General features: G+C 48.7%; 1 protein-coding gene and 1 long non-coding RNA gene across 4 annotated transcripts in view; one reads left to right on the top strand and one right to left on the bottom strand.

Moving 5' to 3' along the window:
* MBTPS2 (membrane bound transcription factor peptidase, site 2) overlaps positions 1 to 24,097 on the bottom strand; it is a 354,709-nt gene that overhangs the window by 249,792 nt on the left and 80,820 nt on the right. The window contains exon 1 of one of the 3 annotated variants that reach the window (XM_063955765.1): positions 3,404 to 3,612. The exons of 1 other annotated variant lie outside the window; for it this stretch is intronic. In XM_063955765.1, the coding sequence (XP_063811835.1) occupies positions 3,404 to 3,478 (75 nt within the window). In that variant the 5' untranslated portion in view covers positions 3,479 to 3,612. Of the gene's footprint in view, positions 1 to 3,110; positions 3,340 to 3,403; positions 3,613 to 24,097 lie in introns of those variants that run through there. One more of the 3 variants, XM_063955766.1, reaches the window with a different exon arrangement.
* LOC135049839 (uncharacterized) overlaps positions 3,606 to 24,097 on the top strand; it is a 63,328-nt gene continuing 42,836 nt past the window's right edge. The window contains exon 1 of the long non-coding RNA XR_010241490.1: positions 3,606 to 3,694. This is a non-coding gene — a long non-coding RNA (uncharacterized LOC135049839). The remainder of the gene's footprint in view (positions 3,695 to 24,097) is intronic.

Genomic DNA, 24,097 nt, shown 5'->3' with positions numbered 1-24,097 from the left:
CCTTACCCCCGAGCTCTCTTCTCAATTTATATGCCCATGCGCACAGCATCTGTTTACCAGATGGTGATCGGAAACAGAAACTTTTCCCATCCGCAGGACACTGAGGCTGTGGGTGAGGACGGCACACGGCAGGCTCTTTTAGCAGTGCACCGTGATTATTTCAGGGCACATTTTGCCACATTAAAATCAGGCAGGGCGCGGCACCCTGCTAAAACAGCCTAGTGTGAACACATTTTGCCATGTGTACAGTGTATAGAAATGTTTGTAAAGTTGAACAAGAAGAATTACGCATTGGTACACACTATGCTGATCACTCAGCAAATTAGATAAAATGCTCCAAGCAGAGGACGATTATGCGATCAGTGCACACGCCGCACACACTCAGCTATTTCAATCTAATGGTGCTTCACAGGTGCATTAAAGGAAGGAGTTAGAGTAGACAAGAAAAAAAAAAAAAAAAAAAGGTAAAAATATTCCACCAGCACACTGCAAAGGATCAGCAATGAGACTTGAATTCTACATGATAACAGAATGGAGATCTCAGATTGCATACATTTGCAAAGATATGTTTAAGCCTCCAGGTCACACCAAGGAGTCTCTGTTCTAGCAGTCCCCAACACTACGTGATAATAGCACCAACTCTGGGTCACATGATTGCCATATTGATAATGGTAATAGCACATACTGTACATGAATATATCTAAATTGAGAGGCAACGCACCTGGAGGCACCCCAAGATCTTCCAAATGGCACTACAAGGACCAGCACACCCTCCAAATGCTAGTCCCATTCATGTGTTCTTTGTATGGGTTATAAAAACAAAATAATTAAATTTCTGTTCACTTTATTATATCAATGCTTTCTTGTAAATAGCACGATGGGCTATGCAGATAGGTATTAAAATGTGAAAGTTCTACTTGTTGCTGGCTCTCAAAGCGGACGAAATAGAGTAGTAGGAATTTAGGGCCTGATTCAGATATGCATGCAGATGCCATCACATATGCAAATGTCGCAGCCACCAGGATCTGTAATGAGATGCACAATGGAGGCATCTCTGAACTGCCACTTGCGTACAAAGACACAAACATTGACCTTGTCAATAACCCTATGGTCGCGCAACATGGCCACTGATAGTAAGACACCAGAGCCAATGTTAATGCATATGGGATCGCAGTTGCAAGCTATGGCACAGCCCTGAAACGGTCGTGACAACTGCATTTGAGACAACAGTCTTCCCTTTACCTCCCATAAATGGTCTCTTAGTGTCAATCACTTTGCGAATCAATCTGCTCTGCAGCCACCATCGCAGCACATGCGTAGTGCAACTTAGATGCATGCGCTGTGGAAAAACAACACTACACACATCAATGACATTGTGTCTATCTCTGAATCAGGCCCTTTATAGCCATAGCAATGTCATTATTTGGTGGTAAAAATGAGAGAGCAGCAACCTATAAATCTGTAACATGGGACATGGACCAAAACTGAGAAACTATGGGCCTGATTCAGACCTGATCGCTGCTGTGCGTTTTCGCACAGCAGGCGATCAGGTCATATCTGCGCATGCATATGCCCCGCAATGCGCATGCACTTCAGACAACAACGGGTATCGCCTCGACAGGATGGTACGAAAATTTCATTCGGACAGGCATTCGCAAGGTGATTGACAGGAAGAGGCCATTTGTGGGTGGCAACTGAGTGTTAACTGGGAGTGTCCGGAAAAACGCAGGTGTGCGCAAGCGTTTTCAGAGATTTTCAAGCGTTTTCTGGCGTCCGCTCCGGCCCCGATCGGCCTGATGTGATCGCACTGTAGGAGTAAGTCCTGGGCTGTGCAGAGACTGCACAGAGTGGATTTTTGCAGCTCGGCGTACATAGGATCGCACACTGGCATAGCAAATTTACACTCCCCCTGGGGGCGGCGACTATATGAACGCAGGACAGCAAAGTTAGCAGCCAGCGATCAGGTCTGACTCACCCCCAATGTAACTTGCAGAACATTAATACCTGCCGCTTTCAACCATTGAGGACAGCACATGTCTCAGATAATGATGCCTCTTCTTGGGCTTTATTATCATTTGGCCCTGCTTACTGAACTGCACTCCGGGAGGTCAGTAACTGCGGAGGATAGAATGGGCTGCACCCACAAAACAATGCACATGGCCTATAGTGTAGTGGATCGATCTCTAACAGAGGCACTCTCAGACCGGTAGCATTTAGTTTACCTTCGTGGACAGGACCTTTCCCATAACCCCCTGGGTCCATGTCACAATCTATTTGGAATAGTAAAGTGTGGCAAGCGAAGCGGAACGGAGCAAGACACCGAGCCCTCAAGGGTCCAATGCTGCATAGAATTTTTTTTTAACCCCAAACGAACAGAGAACGAAGAAAACATTTAGGTGCTGTAAGGGCGGAAGTTCTCTCCTGCCTTCTCGTTTTGTCACTTCCAGGTCCTGAGCACAAAGGTAACATACACAACCCTCTCAGACCTCCTCTTCTACCTCTCCATAGAGTGATGCCTTGAGCCGGTTGGCCTGTGCTGACTTAGGGGGGCCCCCGTGCCCTGGACTTGAACCTTCGTGTTAGGTGACATGAGGTCACCTGGTCGCGGTTGGTGGGCCCATATACTCTTGACCAAATAAAATGCTAAGCACCTCAGTTTTGTTCTATATAAGATTACAGAGTTGATTATATTCTGATTAGCAGTGCTTCCTAGTATAGAGTGTGCTTCTGAATAATTTTTTATATCTGTTTTCTAATTCTTTTGGAAGGAAGTTAAATATTTTTAGATATATACATCCATGCACTATTTTTAATAGAAAATAAGACTAATAGAACTACTAGCCTAACATTTTAATTAATACAAATATCTATATATTTTAGTACATATTTATGCTGTATTGCCAAACATAAATGTACTTCCATTATAAAATGTACTAAAATTGTAGCTTTACACATATTGTTGTATGTAGCTGTAATACCACATTTTCTACAAGCTGTTGTAGACATCTATTTTCATAACTGATTGGGAAGCACACATTGAAGGGCTGTACTTTATAACGTAACTTTCTACAAAATGCAACATTAACGCAAATATCTTATCCACCCCATACCTGGAGAGAAGCACACAGATTAGCCAATATATAGCAACAATAACACATAGGAATTCATCCCGGATCCGTGTATGTCAGGCAGTATATCACAGTGTGGTGTATCTATGAGGGAAAACACAGGATGATACAGAGACACAGCATCGCAGTCATGTTATCGGGTATAGGAAATATACCACAGAACCACATTACTAGTGCCCATGTACTGTATGCACATACAGCAGCCATCATATTACTGCACAGCACTGGCTTTCACATGGTTAACGAATGGAGACTTTTATCCCATGCTGACTCACAATCAGAAAAGTGTCCGCTAGGTAAATTGCGCACCATCCTCCGAGCACCACAACGACCAGTGGGATTGGGATCATCGTGACATCCAGCAGCAATGTGATTAAGAAGGCGGAACTCAAACATTACGGGAACTTTGCTCGCGGGGCGTCAGTTTCCTGCCGGACACTTCCGCAGAGAGCACCGACAAAGCTCTGCAGTGATTCGCTGGCGTTTGATTATAACGCGTGACTGGTGTTTCCTTTGCGCGGACATTGTTTATACGGGCGGAAGTACAATACATGCGTAACAAATATGTACTGCAATATAAGGATGCTTATCCTAGTGTCCTGTTTTGTGTTTGTGATAATGTGATGACTTCGTTTTAGCAAAGAAGTAGTATGAATTTGTTTGACTTTTCTGTGTATCCATGGTTTTAGTTATCAGCTATATTGTAAATATAGGCGTCACTGTCTTTTCTCTGACGTCCTAGTGGATGCTGGGACTCCGTAAGGACCATGGGGATATAGCGGCTCCGCAGGAGACAGGGCACAAAATAAAAGCTTAAGGATCAGGTGGTGTGCACTGGCTCCTCCCCCTATGACCCTCCTCCAAGCCTCAGTTAGATTTTTGTGCCCGGCCGAGAAGGGTGCAATCTAGGTGGCTCTCCTGAGCTGCTTAGAATAAAAATTTAGTTAGGTTTTTTTTTTATTTTCAGTGAGTCCTGCTGGCAACAGGCTCACTGCATCGTGGGACTAAGGGGAGAAGAAACGGACTCACCTGAGTGCAGAGTGGATCGGGTTTCTTAGGCTACTGGACACTAGCTCCAGAGGGACGATCACAGGTTCAGCCTGGATGGGTCACCGGAGCCGCGCCGCCGTCCCCCTTACAGAGCCAGAAGAGACGAAGAGGTCCGGTGAAATCGGCGGCAGAAGACATCCTGTCTTCAGACTAAGGTAGCGCACAGCACCGCAGCTGTGCGCCATTGCTCTCAGCACACTTCACACTCCGGTCACTGAGGGTGCAGGGCGCTGGGGGGGGAGCGCCCTGAGACGCAATATAACAGAATACCTTAGGTGGCAAAACAGAATACATCACATATAGCTCCTGGGCTATATGGATGTATTTTAATCCCCTGCCATTTTACACAAAAAAGCGGGAGATAAGGACGTCGTGAAGGGGCGGAGCCTATCTCCTCAGCACACAAGCGCCATTTTCCCTCACAGCTCCGCTGGAAGGACGGCTCCCTGACTCTCCCCTGCAGTCCTGCTTCAGAATCAGGGTAAAAAAGAGAAGGGAGGGCATTGTTGGCAGCAAATAACAATAATTAACAGCAGCTATAAGAATAACACTTATATAAGGTTATCCCTGTATATATATATATAGCGCTGGGTGTGTGCTGGCAGACTCTCCCTCTGTCTCTCCAAAGGGCTAAGTGGGGTCCTGTCCTCTATCAGAGCATTCCCGGTGTGTGTGTGCTGTGTGTCGGTACGCGTGTGTCGACATGTATGAGGAGGAAAATTATGTGGAGGCGGAGCAGTTGCCTGCGTTGGTGATGTCACCCCCTAGGGAGTCGACACCTGACTGGATGATTGTATTTAAACAATTAAGTGATAATGTCAGCAATTTGCAAAAAACTGTTGACGACATGAGACAGCCGGCAAATCAGTTAGTGCCTGTCCAGGCGTCTCAGACACCGTCAGGGGCGCTAAAACGCCCGTTACCTCAGTGGGTCGACACAGACCCTGACACAGATACTGAGTCTAGTGTCGACGGTGACGAGACAAACGTAATGTCCAGTAGGGCCACACGTTACATGATCACGGCAATGAAAGAGGCATTGAACCTTTCTGACACTACAAGTACCACAAAGAAGGGTATTATGTGGGGTGAGAAAAAACTACCAATATTTTTTCCTGAGTCAGAGGAAATAAATGAGGTGTGTGAAAAAGCGTGGGTTTCTCCCGATAAAAAACAGCTAATTTCTAAAAAATTATTAGCATTATATCCTTTCCCGCCAGAGGTTAGGGCGCGTTGGGAAACACCCCCTAGGGTAGATAAAGCGCTCACACGTTTATCTAAACAAGTAGCGTTACCGTCTCCTGATACGGCTACCCTCAAAGAACCAGCTGATAGAAGGCTGGAAAATATCCTAAAAAGTATATACACACATACTGGTGTTATACTGCGACCAGCAATCGCCTCAGCCTGGATGTGCAGTGCTGGAGTCGCATGGTCGGATTCCCTGACTGAGAATATTGATACCCTGGATAGGGACAATATTTTGTTAACTATAGAACATTTAAAGGATGCATTATTATATATGCGTGATGCACAGAGGGATATTTGCACCCTGGCATCAAGAGTAAGTGCTATGTCCATCTCTGCCAGAAGAGCGTTGTGGACGCGACAGTGGTCAGGGGATGCGGATTCCAAACGGCACATGGAAGTATTGCCGTATAAAGGGGAGGAGTTATTTGGGGCTGGTCTATCGGACCTGGTGGCCACGGCAACGGCTGGAAAATCCACCTTTTTACCCCAGGTCACTCCACATCAGCAGAAAAAGACACCGTCTTTTCAATCTCAGTCCTTTCGTTCCCATAAGTACAAGCGAGCAAAAGGCCACTCCTTTCTGCCCCGGGGCAGAGGAAGAGGAAAAAGACTGCACCATGCAGCCGCTTCCCAAGAGCAGAAGCCCTCCCCTGCTTCTGCCAAGTCTTCAGCATGACGCTGGGGCTTTACAAGCAGACTCAGATATGGTGGGGGCCCGTCTCAAAAATTTCAACGCGCAGTGGGCTCACTCGCAAGTGGATCCCTGGATTCTACAGGTAGTATCGCAGGGGTACAAACTGGAATTCGAGGCGTTTCCCCCTCATCGTTTCCTGAAGTCTGCTTTACCAAAGTCTCCCTCCGACAGGGAGGCAGTTCTAGAAGCCATTCACAAGCTGTATTCCCAGCAGGTGATAATCAAGGTACCCCTCCTGCAACAAGGAAAGGGGTATTATTCCACGCTGTTTGTGGTACCGAAGCCGGACGGCTCGGTGAGACCAATTTTAAATCTGAAATCCTTGAACACTTACATAAAAAGGTTCAAATTCAAGATGGAGTCACTCAGAGCAGTGATAGCGAACCTGGAAGAAGGGGACTATATGGTGTCTCTGGACATCAAAGATGCTTATCTCCACGTCCCGATATACCCTTCTCACCAAGGGTACCTCAGGTTTGTAGTACTAAACTGTCATTATCAGTTTCAGACGCTGCCGTTTGGATTGTCCACGGCACCTCGGGTCTTTACCAAGGTAATGGCCGAAATGATGATTCTTCTACGAAGAAAAGGCATTTCAATTATCCCTTACTTGGACGATCTCCTGATAAGGGCAAGATCCAGGGAACAGTTAGAAGTCGGAGTAGCACTATCTCAGGTAGTGTTACGTCAGCACGGGTGGATTCTAAATATTCCAAAATCGCAGCTGATTCCAACGACACGTCTACTGTTCCTAGGAATGATTCTGGACACAGTCCAGAAGAAGGTGTTTCTCCCGGAGGAGAAGGCCAGGGAGTTATCCGAGCTAGTCAGGAACCTCCTAAAACCAGGACAGGTCTCAGTGCATCAGTGCACGAGGGTCCTGGGGAAAATGGTGGCTTCTTACGAAGCGATTCCATTCGGAAGATTCCATGCAAGAACATTTCAGTGGGATCTACTGGACAAATGGTCCGGATCGCATCTGCAGATGCATCAGCGGATAACCCTGTCGCCAAGGACAAGGGTGTCTCTCCTGTGGTGGCTGCAGAGTGCTCATCTACTAGAGGGCCGCAGATTTGGCATTCAGGATTGGATCCTGGTAACCACGGATGCCAGCCTGAGAGGCTGGGGAGCAGTCACACAGGGAAGGAATTTCCAGGGCCTGTGGTCAAGCTTGGAAACGTCTCTTCATATAAACATTCTGGAACTAAGGGCCATTTACAATGCCCTAAGTCAAGCAAAACCTCTGCTTCAGGGTCAGGCGGTGTTGATCCAATCGGACAACATCACGTCAGTCGCCCACGTAAACAGACAGGGCGGCACGAGAAGCAGGAGGGCAATGGCAGAAGCTGCAAGGATTCTTCGCTGGGCGGAAAATCATGTGATAGCACTGTCAGCAGTATTCATTCCGGGAGTGGACAACTGGGAAGCAGACTTCCTCAGCAGACACGACCTTCACCCGGGAGAGTGGGGACTTCACCCAGAAGTCTTCCACCTGATTGTAAACCGTTGGGAAAAACCAAAGGTGGACATGATGGCGTCACGTCTAAACAAAAAACTGGACAGATATTGCGCCAGGTCAAGGGACCCTCAGGCAATAGCAGTGGACGCTCTGGTAACGCCGTGGGTGTACCAGTCAGTGTATGTGTTCCCTCCTCTGCCTCTCATACCAAAAGTACTGAGAATCATAAGAAGGAGAGGAGTAAGAACTATACTCGTGGTTCCGGATTGGCCAAGACGGACTTGGTACCCGGAACTTCAAGAGATGCTCACGGACGAACCGTGGCCTCTACCTCTAAGAAAGGACCTGCTACTGCAGGGGCCTTGTCTGTTCCTAGACTTACCGCGGCTGCGTTTGACGGCATGGCGGTTGAACGCCGGATCCTGAGGGAAAAAGGCATTCCAGAAGAAGTCATCCCTACTCTGGTCAAAGCCAGGAAGGACGTAACCGCAAAACATTATCACCGCATTTGGCGTAAATATGTTGCGTGGTGTGAGGCCAAGAAGGCCCCTACAGAGGAATTTCAACTGGGTCGTTTCCTTCATTTCCTGCAAACAGGACTGTCTATGGGCCTAAAATTAGGGTCCATTAAGGTTCAAATTTCGGCCCTGTCGATTTTCTTCCAGAAAGAACTGGCTTCAGTACCTGAAGTTCAGACATTTGTAAAAGGGGTGCTGCACATACAGCCTCCTTTTGTGCCTCCAGTGGCACCTTGGGATCTCAATGTGGTGTTGAGTTTTCTAAAGTCACATTGGTTTGAACCACTTTCCACTGTGGACTTAAAATATCTCACATGGAAAGTGTCGATGCTGTTAGCCTTGGCTTCAGCCAGGCGTGTGTCAGAATTGGCGGCTTTATCATATAAAAGCCCTTACTTGATATTTCATTCTGACAGGGCGGAATTGAGGACTCGTCCTCAATTTCTACCTAAGGTGGTTTCTGCATTTCACATGAACCAACCTATTGTGGTACCTGCGGCTACCAGGGACTTAGAGGACTCTAAGTTGCTTGACGTTGTCAGGGCCTTGAAAATATATGTTTCCAGGACGGCTGGAGTCAGAAAATCTGACTCGCTGTTTATCCTGTATGCACCCAACAAGCTGGGTGCTCCTGCTTCTAAGCAGACGATTGCTCGTTGGATTTGTAGTACAATTCAGCTTGCACATTCTGTGGCAGGATTGCCACAGCCAAAATCAGTAAAAGCCCATTCCACAAGGAAGGTGGGCTCATCTTGGGCGGCTGCCCGAGGGGTCTCGGCTTTACAACTTTGCCGAGCAGCTACTTGGTCAGGGGCAAACACGTTTGCTAAATTCTACAAATTTGATACCCTGGCTGAGGAGGACCTGGAGTTCTCTCATTCGGTGCTGCAGAGTCATCCGCACTCTCCCGCCCGTTTGGGAGCTTTGGTATAATCCCCATGGTCCTTACGGAGTCCCAGCATCCACTAGGACGTCAGAGAAAATAAGATTTTACTTACCGATAAATCTATTTCTCGTAGTCCGTAGTGGATGCTGGGCGCCCATCCCTAGTGCGGATTGTCTGCAATACTTGTATATAGTTATTGTTACAAAAATTCGGGTTATTATTGTTGTGAGCCATCTTTTCAGAGGCTCCTTTGCGTTTATCATACTGTTAACTGGGTTCAGATCACAAGTTGTACGGTGTGATTGGTGTGGCTGGTATGAGTCTTACCCGGGATTCAATATCCTTCCTTATTATGTACGCTCGTCCGGGCACAGTATCCTAACTGAGGCTTGGAGGAGGGTCATAGGGGGAGGAGCCAGTGCACACCACCTGATCCTTAAGCTTTTATTTTGTGCCCTGTCTCCTGCGGAGCCGCTATATCCCCATGGTCCTTACGGAGTCCCAGCATCCACTACGGACTACGAGAAATAGATTTATCGGTAAGTAAAATCTTATTTTTATTTTTTTCTCGTGTGACAGTAGTCACCTATGTTTTATATTAAATGTAGAATGCAATTTCCTAGTGTTTTATATTAGAACAGTCGTCACTTTCTGGTTTTATTCTCTGGCTTATATGTATGTAATACCCCTTTCACACCAGCACCTCTGAACACGGGTTATTGGCACATGAACGCGCATAACCCGTGTTCATGTGCGGTATGAAAGGGTGCCAGGGTTGAAATACCAGGTCCAGTGACCCGGTATTTCAACCCTGCTCTTGACCAGGGTTGAACCCGTGTTCAACCTGGCTCACTGTGCGGTGGGAACGGGAGCCGGGTCAATGCGCCCAGGCTCCCGTTCACTCTATGTACAGGCGGCGCTTGGAGATCATGTGATCTCTAGCGCCGACCCCGCCACATCACCGCTGACGTCAGCAACTGGGCAATTTGCCGGGCTGCTGACTGCGGTATGCAAGGCGTCTTACCCGGGAATGTCCCTGCATGATCCCGGGACCGTATTCCCAGGTAAGACCCTGCATTTTTGGTATGAAAGAGGTATTCGTGACTATGGGCCTGATTTAGAGATGGTTGCAGTAAGCTCAGTGACACAGATCTGCTGTGTGTAATTATGCTAATGCTGCAGGAGGCTTCTTGTGTTAATAGATTGCTTCCTACAAGCCTCTGTTGAGGATGCAGCAATGGATCATCTGCAAAAACACTGGCTATCTGAGTAACCCTCAGGTTACGTAGGATGGTCTGTGTTTTTACTCTGCTGGGGCCAGAAATTCTGCTTTGAAAAACGCAGGCCCTGGCCAAGGTATGGGCGTTCTGCACATGTGCAGTACTCCGACCATCGGAGTAGTACGTAAACCAGTGGGTTGGCATACTATCAGGTCCGGTGCTTGTGTACTTTACGGACTCATTGCAGAGAGCAACCAAGTACTGAGTTTAAGCTAAGTATCTCAAGCCCTGTGTCACAATTCCTTCCGGCATGATTCCTTACATCTGATGAGAAATGCTCTGCTCATTAAGGGGTCTATTATGAAAAAGTGAAAAGAGTGGAGAAGTGAGCCTGTGGAGAAGTTGCCCATGGGACAAGGGTACAGAAAGGAACCCGTCCCTGCGATGTGTAAGAAGTGAAGTGATCATATTAGCAATCGCTTCAAATTTTTCAAGGACCCACAGTACTACTGTACATGTGCGGCTACATTGGCTAAATCAACTGATACATACGTCCCAATAGTTCCAATTTTGGAGGAACTACATTAACCAAAGTCGCCAAAAGTGAGAGCATTTTGGTGAATTGGTGATGTGTGCAAATTAGTAGCTGGACTTAGTCTCAGTTTTGCCTGGAAAATGTTTGAAGGTATGGAGAAGAGAGGTGATTATAAACATCAGGTAATTCAACAATAATAACTGCAACAGCAAATTAAATGAGAAGTATAGAAACATGTTCAAGTGACTTCCATATCTCCCAACTTTAAGATTTTATAATCTGAACATTGTGTATGAGGTAAGGGGCATAGTCTTGTTACACTACTGCTCCCAGAAGATCCTGATGGATCGAAACGCGTTGGAGGACATTAACAAAAGAAATCATACCCACAACAGGAGAAACCAAGCTGCAGCCGCTGACTTTGCCAAACATCGCGTGACGCGACCCGAGACCAAAAGCTAGTGAAGGCGGAAGGGAAAACAGGAAAGGGTAAGGCAAGCAAGGAGGTGAGGAGGTGAGCTCCTGTATCAAGTGAAGGGAGTGCCTGGCAACAGGTCTACAGGACCCAAGCCAGCACATCCCCTCCTTACAGACTAAGCACCGCTACGCTGATAGAAGGAGCCTTTGGCTACGTCCCAACCAGGCAGACTCTGAGTGCCCCACCAACACAGCAGGTAAAACAGTCCGGGACTCACTCTCTTCCACTCCCTTCTGGTGACACACTGTACCATATAATGTCTTACACACTGTATATACTTGTGAACTGGAAATATTTAAGTATAGTGTTTCTCTTACGTCCTAGATGATGCTGGGGTCCACATTAGTACCATGGGGTATAGACGGGTCCAAGAGGAGCCATTGGCACTGTTAAGAGTTTGAGAGTGTTGGCTGGCTCCTCCCTCTATGCCCCTCCTACCAGACTTAGAAAATGTGCCCGGAGGAGCCAGTTACAGCTAGGGGAGCTCTCCAGAGCTTCTTTAGTAAAAGTTTATTTTAGAGTTTATTATTTTACAGGGAGGCTGCTGGCAACAGCATCCATGCTTCGAGGGACTTAGGGGGGGAGTAGCGTCCGCCCTGCGGGGTCTTGAGCCACTGTCTCCGCTGACAGGACACTGAGCTCCTGAGGGTATCGAACGTTCCCAGCCACACGGGTTTGCTCACCCCGGCAGCATTCCGCCACCACCTTACAGAGCCAGAAGATCAGAAGAAGGTGCGATATTGCGGCACAAGGGCAGGAGCGCAGTTCTGAACGGCTGCGATCCGGGAAGGCTCAGCGGAACACGGTGTTGGCGCTATGAGGGGCGTCCTGAGCCAGCATCTAAATACCTTAAACTGGTCACAGACGCTAACCGGAGACTGAATCCCCAGGCTAGCGACGGAATCCGCAGTACACAGGCGCTAACCGGAGACTGAATCCCCCGGCTAGCGACGGAATCCTCAGGCCAGTATAAAGAATTTGTGCGGGAAGACGTGCCATCTTCAGGGGGCGGACCCAGCAGCGTTCAGCGCCATTCTCCTGCCTGCAGTTCCTGTACACAGGGAGCTGTCCCTCCAAGCAACTCCAGCTATCCTGAGCGGTACCAGGAGGCTGTAGGGGGGGAGGGGGGGAGCTGTGTAAAATCTGTGTAGTCTATTAAGGTACACAGATGGCGATGGTAGTTTTATTTGTTCTACCTCAGAAAGCGCGGTTGGCTCCAATCTTTGTGTCTCTCTCTGCCATTCTTGGGGGGGAAGCTGTGACTGACAATTCCCTGTGTGTATGTGGGTGTTTAATACCTTCCATAGCCATAGCTAGGAACTCGGTGTCATATGCTGTTGAAGATGTTTCCTCTCAGGAGGAATCAATTTCATCTACACAGAAATGTAATCACGCTGTTGAGCCAGCGTCTAAATACCCTAACTGGTCACAGTCGCTAGCCGGAGACTGAATCCCCAGGCTAGCGACAGAATCCTCAGGACACAGACGCTAACCGGAGACTGAATTCCCCAGCTGACGACGCAATCCTCAGTACACAGTCGCTAACCGGGGACTGAATTCCCCGATTAGCGACGGAATCCTCAGGCCAGTATAAAGAAGTTGTGCGGGAATAAGCACCATCTTCGGAGGGCGGAGCTTCTCCTCCGTGCGGACCGAGCAGAGTTCAGCGCCATTTTCCTGCTTGCAGCTCTTCTTCCACAGACTGCAGACGGTGATGGGGACGTGCTGGGGGGGGGGCCGAGGCACCCCTTGCAGGGGGTGCTGCTCATGATTCCACTAGAGATGTTTTAAATATTACTGACATGTCGCCTGAGTAGGTTGAGGAGGCTTACTTCACTGACAATAAGAAAGCCTCGCTAACCTTCCCTGCGTCTAAAGTATTAAACGCTATTGAAAAATCCTGGGAAAACGTGTTCCGGGATCTGCCGCGTTGAAGGAACTGGCTGATCGCAAGATTGACACTACGCTCAATCCGTATACAGGGCTTCAGGGGCGATACTACGGCCTGCCATTGCCTGTGCATGGATTTCTAAAGCTATAGTAAAGTGGTCAGGCACGTTACTTGAGAAATTGGTTACAATGGTTAAAAGTGACGTTGAATTGTTCTTACGTAACATACAGGATTCTGCGGGATTTACGGTGGAATCCATGAAAGACCTGGGTTCAATGGCTGCAGGAATATCCTCCATGTCTGTCTCAGCTCGTAGAGGGCTCTGGCTGTGCTAATGGTCTGCCGACACGGTATCCAGGAGAGACGTGGAGAACCTACCCTACACAGGTCAGGCTCTATTTGGGAAAGAGCTAGATGTGTGGATTTCCACGGCAACTGCGGTTAAGTCACCTTTTCTTCCTTCTGCTGCGAGGATACCCTTTTCTTCAGCTGCATCATAGTCCTTTCGGACTGCCAAAGCAAGAAAGGCTAAGCCATCCAATACCTTCTTTAGAGGAGGTCGGCCAAAATCCAAGAAACCTGCTGCTGCGGGTTCCCAGGAACTGAGACCTACTTCAGGTACGCCTAAGTCCTCAGCATGATGGTGAACCACGCAACCTGGAGGTGCGGCCGGTGGGGGCGAGACTCAGGCATTTCAGTCACGTCTGGGTGCCGTCCGGCCTGGATCCCTCGGTGCAAGATATTGTGTCCCAGGGGTACGGGCTGGAATTTCAAGACCTCTTTCCTCAACGATTCTTCAAATCAGGCGTGCCAGCTCTGCTGGCAGACAGGGCTATCCTACAGGAAGTCATCCAGAAGTTGGTGGAGAAACAAGTTATTGTACCGGTTCCACCCCATATGCACAACAAAGGTTACTATTCGAACCTTTTCGTGGTACCGAAACTGGATGGTTCGGTCAGGCCCATTCTGAACTTAAGATCACTAAACCCCTTTCTGAGGGAGTTCAAGTTCAAAATGGAGTCTCTAAGGGCAGTGATATCAGGTCTGGAGGAGGGGGAATTCCTGGTATCCCTGGATATCAAGGATGCGTACCTCCACATTCCGATTTGGCTGCTGCATCAAGCTTATCTCCGATTCGCACTGTTGGATTGTCATTTTCAGTTCCAGGCCCTGCCATTCGGCATCTCCACAGCACCGAGGGTATTCACCAAGGTGATGGCGGAAATTATGGTTCTCCTTCCGCAGACAGGGGGTGAACATAATTCCATATCTGGACGAGCTGCTGATAAAGGCGTCGTCCAAGGAGAAGCTGTTACGGTCCATAGCTCTCACGACCCAGCTTCTCAGGGTACATGGCTGGATCCTGAATCTTCCAAAATCACATTTGGAACCAACCAAGAGGTTGTCCTTTCTGGGAATGATCCTCGACACGGAGGTGCAGAGGGTGTTTCTTCCAGAGGAAAAAGCTTTGGTGATTCAAACAATGGTCCAGGATGTCCTGAAGCCAGCTCGTGTGTCGGTTCATCAGTGCATTCGCCTTCTGGGGAAGATGGTGGCCTCTTACGAGGCCCTGCAGTACGGGAGATTTCATGCTCGGTCCTTCCAACTGGATTTCCTGGACAAGTGGTCGGGATCCCATCTACACATGCACCAGAGAATACGTTTGTCGACAAAGGCCAGGATTTCACTCCTCTGGTGGCTGCAATTACCTCACCTTCTGGAGGGCTACAGGTTCGGGATTCAGGACTGCATCCTTCTAACCACGGATGCAAGTCTCCGGGGCTGGAGCGGTGTCGCTCAATCGGAAACCTTCCAAGGAAGGTGGTCAAGTCTGGAATCCGGCCTGCCGATAAACATTCTGGAACTAAGAGCCGTCTACAACGGTCTTCTCCAAGCGGCCCATCTTCTGAGAAATTGGGCCATTCAAGTGCAGTCGGACAATGTAACGACAGTGGCTTACATAAACCGACAGGGCGAAACGAAGAGCAGAGCTGCAATGTTGGAGGTAACAAGAATCATCCTCTGGGCAGAAAAACCCGCGTTGGCGCTGTCAGCAATCTTCATTCCGGGAGTAGACAACTGGGAAGCGGACTTCCTCAGCAGACACGACCTCCACCCTGGGGAGTGGGGTCTCCATCCGGAGGTGTTCAAGGAGGTAACATCTTTGGGGCGTACCCCAGATCGACATGATGGCCTCTCGTCTCAACAAGAAGCTTCGGCGGTATTGTTCCAGGTCGAGGGACCCACAAGCAGTGCAGTGGATGCCCTAGTGAGTCCATGGGTGTTCCAGTCGGTGTACGTGTTTCCTCCACTTCCACTCATTCCAAGAGTTCTCAAACTCATAAGGAGAGCAAGAGTTCAGGCATCCTCATTGCTCCAGACTGGCCAAGAAGGGCTTGGTACGTGGATCTTCTGGATCTACTGCTAGAAGAGCAGAGGCCTCTTCCTCTTCGGGTGGACCTGCTGCAGCAGGGGCCATTCGCCTATCAAGACTTACCACAGCTACATTTGATGGTATGGAAGTTGAACGCCAGATACTAGCTCGGAAGGGCATTCCGAACAAGGTTATTCCTACCCTGATACAGGCTAGGAAAGGAGAAACGTCAATACATTACCATCGTATTTGGAAAAAATATGTATCTTGGTGTGAGTCCAAGAAGTTTCCTGTGGTGGAGTTTCAACTGGGACATTTTCTTCTCTTCCTGCAAACAGGTGTGGTCATGGGCCTGAGGTTGGGATCCATAAAGGTACAAATTTCGTCCCTATCCATTTTCTTCCAGAAACAGTTGGCTGCCCTCCCTGAGGTTCAGACTTTTTTGAAGGGAGTTCTACACATCCAACCTCCCTTTGTACTGCCTACGGCACCTTGGGATCTTAACGTGGTATTGCAGTTCCTCCAGTCTGACTGGTTTGAGCCTCTACAGTAGGTTGAGGTCAAGTTTCTCACGTGGAAGGCTGTCACTTTGTTGGCCTTAGCTTCTGCTAGACGTGTGTCAGAGTTGGGGGCTTTGTCATGTAAAAGCCCATACTTGATCTTCCATGAAGACAGAGCTGAGCTTCGGACACGTCAGCAGTTTCTTCCGAAGGTTATGTCGGCATTTCATATCAGCAACCTATTGTGGTGCCAGTTGCAACTGACTCCTCAATTTCATCAATGTACTTAGATGTTGTAAGGGCTCTAAAAATCTATGTGAGGAGGACTGCTCATCACAGAAAATAGGTCTCTCTGTTTGTCCTGTATGATCCCAAGAAAATTGCGTGTCCTGCTTCTAAGCAGACGATCTCTCGCTGGATCAGGTTCACTATCTAGCATGCGTATTCTACGGCAGACTTGCCGTGTCCTACGTCTGTTAAGGCCCACTCTACTCGTAAGGTGGGTTCTTCCTGGGCGGCTGCCCGGGGTGTCTCGGCCTTACAACTCTACCGAGCAGCTACTTGGTCTGGGTCGAAAATGTTTGCAAAGTTCTACAAGTTCGATACTTTGGCCTCTGATGATTTTAAGTTTGGTTAATTGGTTCTGCAGGAACCTCCGCGCTCTCACTCCCGTTCTGGGAGCTTTGGTACACCCCCATGGTACTAATGTGGACCTCAGCATCCTCTAGGACGTAAGAGAAAATAGGATTTTAATTACCTAACGGTAAATCCTTTTCTTGTAGTCCGTAGAGGATGCTGGGCGACCGCCCACCCAGCGCTTCGTGATCCTGCAGTGGTTATTTAGTTCAGTACTGCTTAGTCTAGGTAAAGTACTGTTTTGTTACTTGGTAAGTAATCTTGTTCAGCCATTGCTGATGTTTCAAGCTAGTTAGCTTGGTTTGCCTTGTGTGTGAGCTGCTGTGAATCTCGCCACTATCTGTGTAAAATCCTTCTCTCGAAGATGTCCGTCTCATCGGGCACAGTTTCTAGACTGAGTCTGTTATGAGGGGCATAGAGGGAGGAGCCAGCCCACACTCTCAATCTCTTAAAGTGCCAATGGCTCCTGGTGGACCCGTCTATACCCCATGGTACTAATGTGGACCCCAGCATCCTCTACGGACTACGAGAAAAGGTAGGTAATTAAAATCTTATTTTATCCGCTACCACCAGATGATTGTACAAAGTTGGGGACTCCACCTACGGTGGATGATCTTGTGGTACATTTAATTAAAAGTTCAATACTCCCTATCCCTATGATATCTTCCCTTAGGGATTTGCAAGACAGGCAGTTGGACATGTGTCTCAAGTCTATGTACTCCTTTACAGGAGCAACGGCTAGACAGGCCAGTGCTACAGCCTGGATGGCTAAGACCATAGAGACTTGGCCAGACAACCTTGAACAGAGTTTCACCTCTGATCCCACCAAGGACCAGTTGTCTCTACTCAATAATATTAGAGATGCAGCCTATTACATTGGAAAGGCAGCTCTGGACACAGTCCTATTGTCCTCTAAGGCTTCCGCTGTTTCCATTGCAGTTCCTCGCATTGTGTGGCTCCGATCTTGGAAAGCAGATTCAGGCACAAAGAAGGTCCTGGAATCCTTGCTATACACAGGTGACCTCCTATTTGGATCAGAACTAGACAAAATTGTTGAGAAATTGGCTACCTCTAAGACAGCCTGTCTGCCTTCAGCATCGTCAGTGTGACCTAGGACTTCCTCCTTTTGGTACTTTCATCAGCAAGGCAAAACCAAAGGCTTCCAAACCAAAGTGTTATGATTACACTCAATTCCATAGGTTTATAGGCTGAGCCTTGTGACGCTCACGCAATTACCCACTGCCCAGCAGTCTTTTAGCCTCCTGCAATGCTAGGCTTCTATAGCAGCCGCCTTTCCAGGGTAAATTAGGTCCACCCTGTACTCAGATGCCCCCAGGTATTCCGTATGTACAAGGCGACTATCGGAGGCTAGGCAAGGGTAAATGCAGTATGGTGAGACGTTCACCAGACACAACCTTACTATTATGCTAAGGCACAGACTGAGGAATATATGAGGAGTGCACGTGAGTGCAACAATGCACAGGTTGGAATATAATTTCTCTGACGTCCTAGTGGATGCTGGGACTCCGTCAGGACCATGGGGATTAGCGGCTCCGCAGGAGACAGGGCACAAAAATAAAAGCTTTAGGACTAGGTGGTGTGCACTGGCTCCTCCCCCTATGACCCTCCTCCAAGCCCCAGTTAGGTTTTTGTGCCCGTCCGAGCAGGGTGCAATCTAGGTGGCTCTCCTAAAGAGCTGCTTAGAAAAAGTTATTAGGTTTTTTATTTTCAGTGAGTCCTGCTGGCAACAGGCTCACTGCAACGAGGGACTTAGGGGAGAAGAAGTGAACTCACCTGCGTGCAGGATGGATTGGCTTCTTAGGCTACTGGACACCATTAGCTCCAGAGGGATCGAACACAGGCCCAGCCATGGAGTCCGGTCCCGGAGCCGCGCCGCCGACCCCCTTGCAGATGCCGAAAAGTGAAGAGGTCCAGAAACCGGCGGCAGAAGACTTTTCAGTCTTCATGAGGTAGCGCACAGCACTGCAGCTGTGCGCCATTGTTGTCAGCACACTTCACACCAGCGGTCACTGAGGGTGCAGGGCGCTGGGGGGGGGGCGCCCTGGGCAGCAATGATAATACCTTGTTCTGGCTAAAAATACATCACATATAGCCCCTGGGGCTATATGGATGTATTTAACCCCTGCCAGGTCTCACAAACACCGGGAGAAGAGCCCGCCGAAATAGGGGGCGGGGCCTATCTCCTCAGCACACAGCGCCATTTTCCTGCACAGCTCCGCTGCGAGGAAGGCTCCCAGGACTCTCCCCTGCACTGCACTACAGAAACAGGGTAAAAAAACAGAGAGGGGGGGCACTTTTTTGGCGATATTGATATATTAAGCTGCTATAAAGGAAACAACACTTCTGTAGGGTTGTTCTTATATATTTATAGCGCTTGGGTGTGTGCTGGCAAACTCTCCCTCTGTCTCCCCAAAGGGCTAGTGGGGTCCTGTCTTCGATAAGAGCATTCCCTGTGTGTCTGCTGTGTGTCGGTACGTGTGTGTCGACATGTATGAGGACGATGTTGGTGTGGAGGCGGAGCAATTGCCGGTAATGGTGATGTCACCCCCTAGGGAGTCGACACCGGAATGGATGGCTTTGTTTATGGAATTACGTGATAATGTCAGCACGTTACAAAAATCAGTTGACGACATGAGACGGCCGGCAAACCAGTTAGTACCTGTCCAGGCGTCTCAGACACCGTCAGGGGCTGTAAAACGCCCTTTACCTCAGTCGGTCGACACAGACCCAGACACGGACACCGAATCTAGTGTCGACGGTGAAGAAACAAACGTATTTTCCAGTAGGGCCACACGTTATATGATCACGGCAATGAAGGAGGCTTTGCACATCTCTGATACTGCAAGTACCACAAAAAGGGGTATTATGTGGGGTCTGAAAAAACTACCTGTAGTTTTTCCTGAATCAGAGGAATTGAATGAAGTGTGTGATGAAGCGTGGGTTAACCCCGATAGAAAACTGCTAATTTCAAAGAAGTTATTGGCATTATATCCTTTCCCGCCAGAGGTTAGGGCGCGCTGGGAAACACCCCCTAGGGTGGATAAGGCACTCACACGCTTATCAAAACAAGTGGCGTTACCGTCTCCTGAAACGGCCGCCCTCAAGGATCCAGCTGATAGGAGGCTGGAAACTACCCTGAAAAGTATATACACTCATACTGGTGTTATACTGCGACCAGCCATCGCCTCAGCATGGATGTGCAGTGCTGGGGTGGTTTGGTCGGATTCCCTGACTGAAAATATTGATACCCTGGATAGGGACAGTATTTTATTGACTATAGAGCAATTAAAGGATGCTTTTCTTTATATGCGAGATGCTCAGAGGGATATTTGCACTCTGGCATCGAGAGTAAGTGCGATGTCCATATCTGCCAGAAGAAGTTTATGGACGCGACAGTGGTCAGGTGATGCGGATTCCAAACGGCATATGGAAGTATTGCCGTATAAAGGGGAGGAATTATTTGGGGTCGGTCTATCGGATTTGGTGGCCACGGCAACAGCCGGGAAATCCACCTTTTTACCTCAGGTCCCCTCCCAACAGAAAAAGACACCGTCTTTTCAGCCGCAGTCCTTTCGTTCCTATAAGAACAAGCGGGCAAAAGGACAGTCATATCTGCCCCGAGGCAAAGGAAAGGGTAAGAGAGTGCACCAAGCAGCTCCCTCCCAGGAGCAGAAGCCCTCCCCGGCTTCTGCAAAGCCCTCAGCATGACGTTGGGGCTTTACAAGCGGACTCGGGGGCGGTGGGGGGTCGACTCAAGAATTTCAGCGCACAGTGGGCTCACTCACAGGTGGACCCCTGGATCCTGCAGGTAGTATCTCAGGGTTACAGGTTGGAATTCGAGAAGTCTCCCCCTCGCCGGTTCCTAAAGTCTGCTCTGCCAACGTCTCCCTCAGACAGGGCGACGGTATTGGAAGCCATTCACAAGCTGTATTCTCAGCAGGTGATAGTCAAGGTACCCCTCCTACAACAGGGAAAGGGGTATTATTCCACACTATTTGTGGTACCGAAGCCGGACGGCTCGGTAAGACCTATTCTAAATCTGAAATCTTTGAACCTGTACATACAAAAATTCAAGTTCAAGATGGAGTCACTCAGAGCAGTGATAGCGAATCTGGAAGAAGGGGACTTTATGGTGTCTCTGGACATCAAGTATGCTTACCTGCATGTCCCAATTTGCCCTTCACATCAAGGGTACCTCAGGTTCGTGGTGCAAAACTGTCATTATCAGTTTCAGACGCTGCCGTTTGGATTGTCCACGGCACCTCGGGTCTTTACCAAGGTAATGGCCGAAATGATGTTTCTTCTGCGAAGAAAAGGCGTATTAATTATCCCTTACTTGGACGATCTCCTGATAAGGGCAAGGTCCAGAGAACAGCTGGAGGACGTAGTAGCACTAACCCAAGTAGTGCTGCAACAGCACGGGTGGATTCTGAATTTTCCAAAATCTCAATTGACCCCGACGACACGTCTGCTGTTCCTAGGAATGATTCTGGACACGGTTCAGAAAAAGGTGTTTCTTCCGGAGGAGAAAGCCAGGGAGTTATCCAAACTTGTCAGGAACCTCCTAAAACCAGGAAAAGTGTCTGTGCATCAATGCACAAGAGTCCTGGGAAAAATGGTGGCTTCTTACGAAGCGATTCCATTCGGCAGATTCCACGCACGAACTTTTCAGTGGGATCTGCTGGACAAATGGTCCAGATCGCATCTGCAGATGCATCAGCGGATAACTTTGTCTCCACGGACAAGGGTGTCTCTTCTGTGGTGGTTGCAGAGTGCTCATCTGTTAGAGGGCCGCAGATTCGGCATACAGGACTGGGTCCTGGTGACCACGGATGCCAGTCTGAGAGGCTGGGGAGCGGTCACACAGGGAAGAAACTTCCAGGGAGTGTGGTCAAGCCTGGAGATGTCTCTTCACATAAATATACTGGAGCTAAGAGCGATTTACAATGCTCTAAGCCTGGCAAAACCCCTGCTTCAGGGTCAGCCGGTGTTGATCCAGTCGGACAACATCACGGCAGTCGCCCACGTAAACAGACAGGGCGGCACAAGAAGCAGGAGGGCAATGGCAGAAGCTGCAAGGATTCTTCGCTGGGCGGAAGATCATGTGATAGCACTGTCAGCAGTGTTCATTCCGGGAGTGGACAACTGGGAAGCGGACTTCCTCAGCAGACACGATCTACACCCGGGAGAGTGGGGACTTCATCCAGAAGTCTTCCACATGATTGTGAACCGTTGGGAAAAACCAAAGGTGGATATGATGGCGTCCCGCCTCAACAAAAAACTGGACAGGTATTGCGCCAGGTCAAGAGACCCTCAGGCAATAGCTGTGGACGCTCTGGTAACACCGTGGGTGTTCCAGTCAGTGTATGTGTTTCCTCCTCTGCCTCTCATACCAAAAGTACTGAGAATTATACGGCAAAGGGGAGTAAGAACGATACTCGTGGCTCCGGATTGGCCAAGAAGAACTTGGTACCCGGAACTTCAGGAGATGCTCACGGAAGATCCGTGGCCTCTACCTCTAAGACGGGACCTGCTTCAGCAGGGACCGTGTCTATTCCAAGACTTACCGCGGCTGCGTTTGACGGCATGGCGGTTGAACGCCGAATTCTAAGGGAAAAAGGCATTCCGGAAGAGGTCATCCCTACCCTGGTAAAAGCCAGGAAGGAGGTGACTGCACAACATTATCACCGCATTTGGAGAAAATATGTTGCGTGGTGTGAGGCCAGGAAGGCCCCGACGGAGGAATTTCAACTGGGTCGATTCCTACATTTCCTGCAAACAGGATTGTCTATGGGCCTCAAATTAGGGTCCATTAAGGTTCAAATTTCGGCCCTGTCGATTTTCTTCCAGAAAGAATTGGCTTCAGTTCCTGAAGTCCAGACTTTTGTAAAAGGAGTACTACATATACAGCCCCCGGTTGTGCTCCCAGTGGCTCCGTGGGATCCTAATGTAGTTTTGGATTTTCTCAAATCCCATTGGTTTGAGCCACTCAAATCGGTGGATTTGAAATATCTTACATGGAAAGTAACCATGCTACTGGCCCTGGCTTCAGCCAGGAGAGTGTCAGAATTGGCGGCTTTATCGTATAAAAGCCCATATCTGATTTTCCATTCGGACAGGGCAGAACTGCGGACGCGTCCTCAGTTTCTGCCTAAGGTGGTTTCAGCGTTTCACCTGAACCAGCCTATTGTGGTGCCTGCGGCTACTAGCGATTTGGAGGATTCCAAGTTGCTGGACGTTGTCAGGGCATTGAAAATATATATTTCAAGGACGGCTGGAGTCAGAAAATCTGACTCGCTGTTTATACTGTATGCACCCAACAAGCTGGGTGCTCCTGCTTCTAAGCAGACGATTGCTCGTTGGATTTGTAGCACAATTCAACTTGCACATTCTGTGGCAGGCCTGCCACAGCCTAAATCTATCAAGGCCCATTCCACAAGGAAGGTGGGCTCATCTTGGGCGGCTGCCCGAGGGGTCTCGGCATTACAACTCTGCCGAGCAGCTACGTGGTCGGGGGAGAACACGTTTGTAAAATTCTACAAATTTGATACCCTGGCTAAAGAGGACCTGGAGTTCTCTCATTCGGTGCTGCAGAGTCATCCGCACTCTCCCGCCCGTTTGGGAGCTTTGGTATAATCCCCATGGTCCTGACGGAGTCCCAGCATCCACTAGGACGTCAGAGAAAATAAGATTTTACTTACCGATAAATCTATTTCTCGTAGTCCGTAGTGGATGCTGGGCGCCCATCCCAAGTGCGGATTGTCTGCAATACTTGTACATAGTTATTGTTACAAAAAAATCGGGTTGTTATTGTTGTGAGCCGTCTGTTCAGAGGCTCCTACGTTTGTCATACTGTTAACTGGGTTCAGATCACAGGTTGTACGGTGTGATTGGTGTGGCTGGTATTAGTCTTACCCGGGATTCAAAATCCTTCCTTATTGTGTACGCTCGTCCGGGCACAGTATCCTAACTGAGGCTTGGAGGAGGGTCATAGGGGGAGGAGCCAGTGCACACCACCTAGTCCTAAAGCTTTTATTTTTGTGCCCTGTCTCCTGCGGAGCCGCTAATCCCCATGGTCCTGACGGAGTCCCAGCATCCACTACGGACTACGAGAAATAGATTTATCGGTAAGTAAAATCTTATTTTTTTCACAATCACTGTACATGCAACAATGAGATTATATACAAATGATTTGTAAATACAACAATGCACAGGATGTAATAGCAACTTAATTAAATAGCAATGCAACAATGCACAAGGTGGATACAATAAAGAAATGTAGGCAAAGACAGTGCCTGAGTGGAAACTTCACACCAAAACCTGAATACAAGGCTAGCTGGATCAGATCAGGAAATCAGTCAAGCAGGGTCCCAGAATCATGGATGTTTCACAGGCTGACAGGTTCACACACGAGCTGACAGGTTCTCACAAGAGCAGGAACTATCACCAGCGATTT

Source organism: Pseudophryne corroboree, chromosome 2, assembly GCF_028390025.1.
Source record: "Pseudophryne corroboree isolate aPseCor3 chromosome 2, aPseCor3.hap2, whole genome shotgun sequence".
NCBI lineage: Eukaryota > Metazoa > Chordata > Amphibia > Anura > Myobatrachidae > Pseudophryne > Pseudophryne corroboree.
The sequence above is the reverse complement of the archived record's forward strand: the minus strand, read 5'-3'. Positions and strand labels throughout refer to the sequence as shown.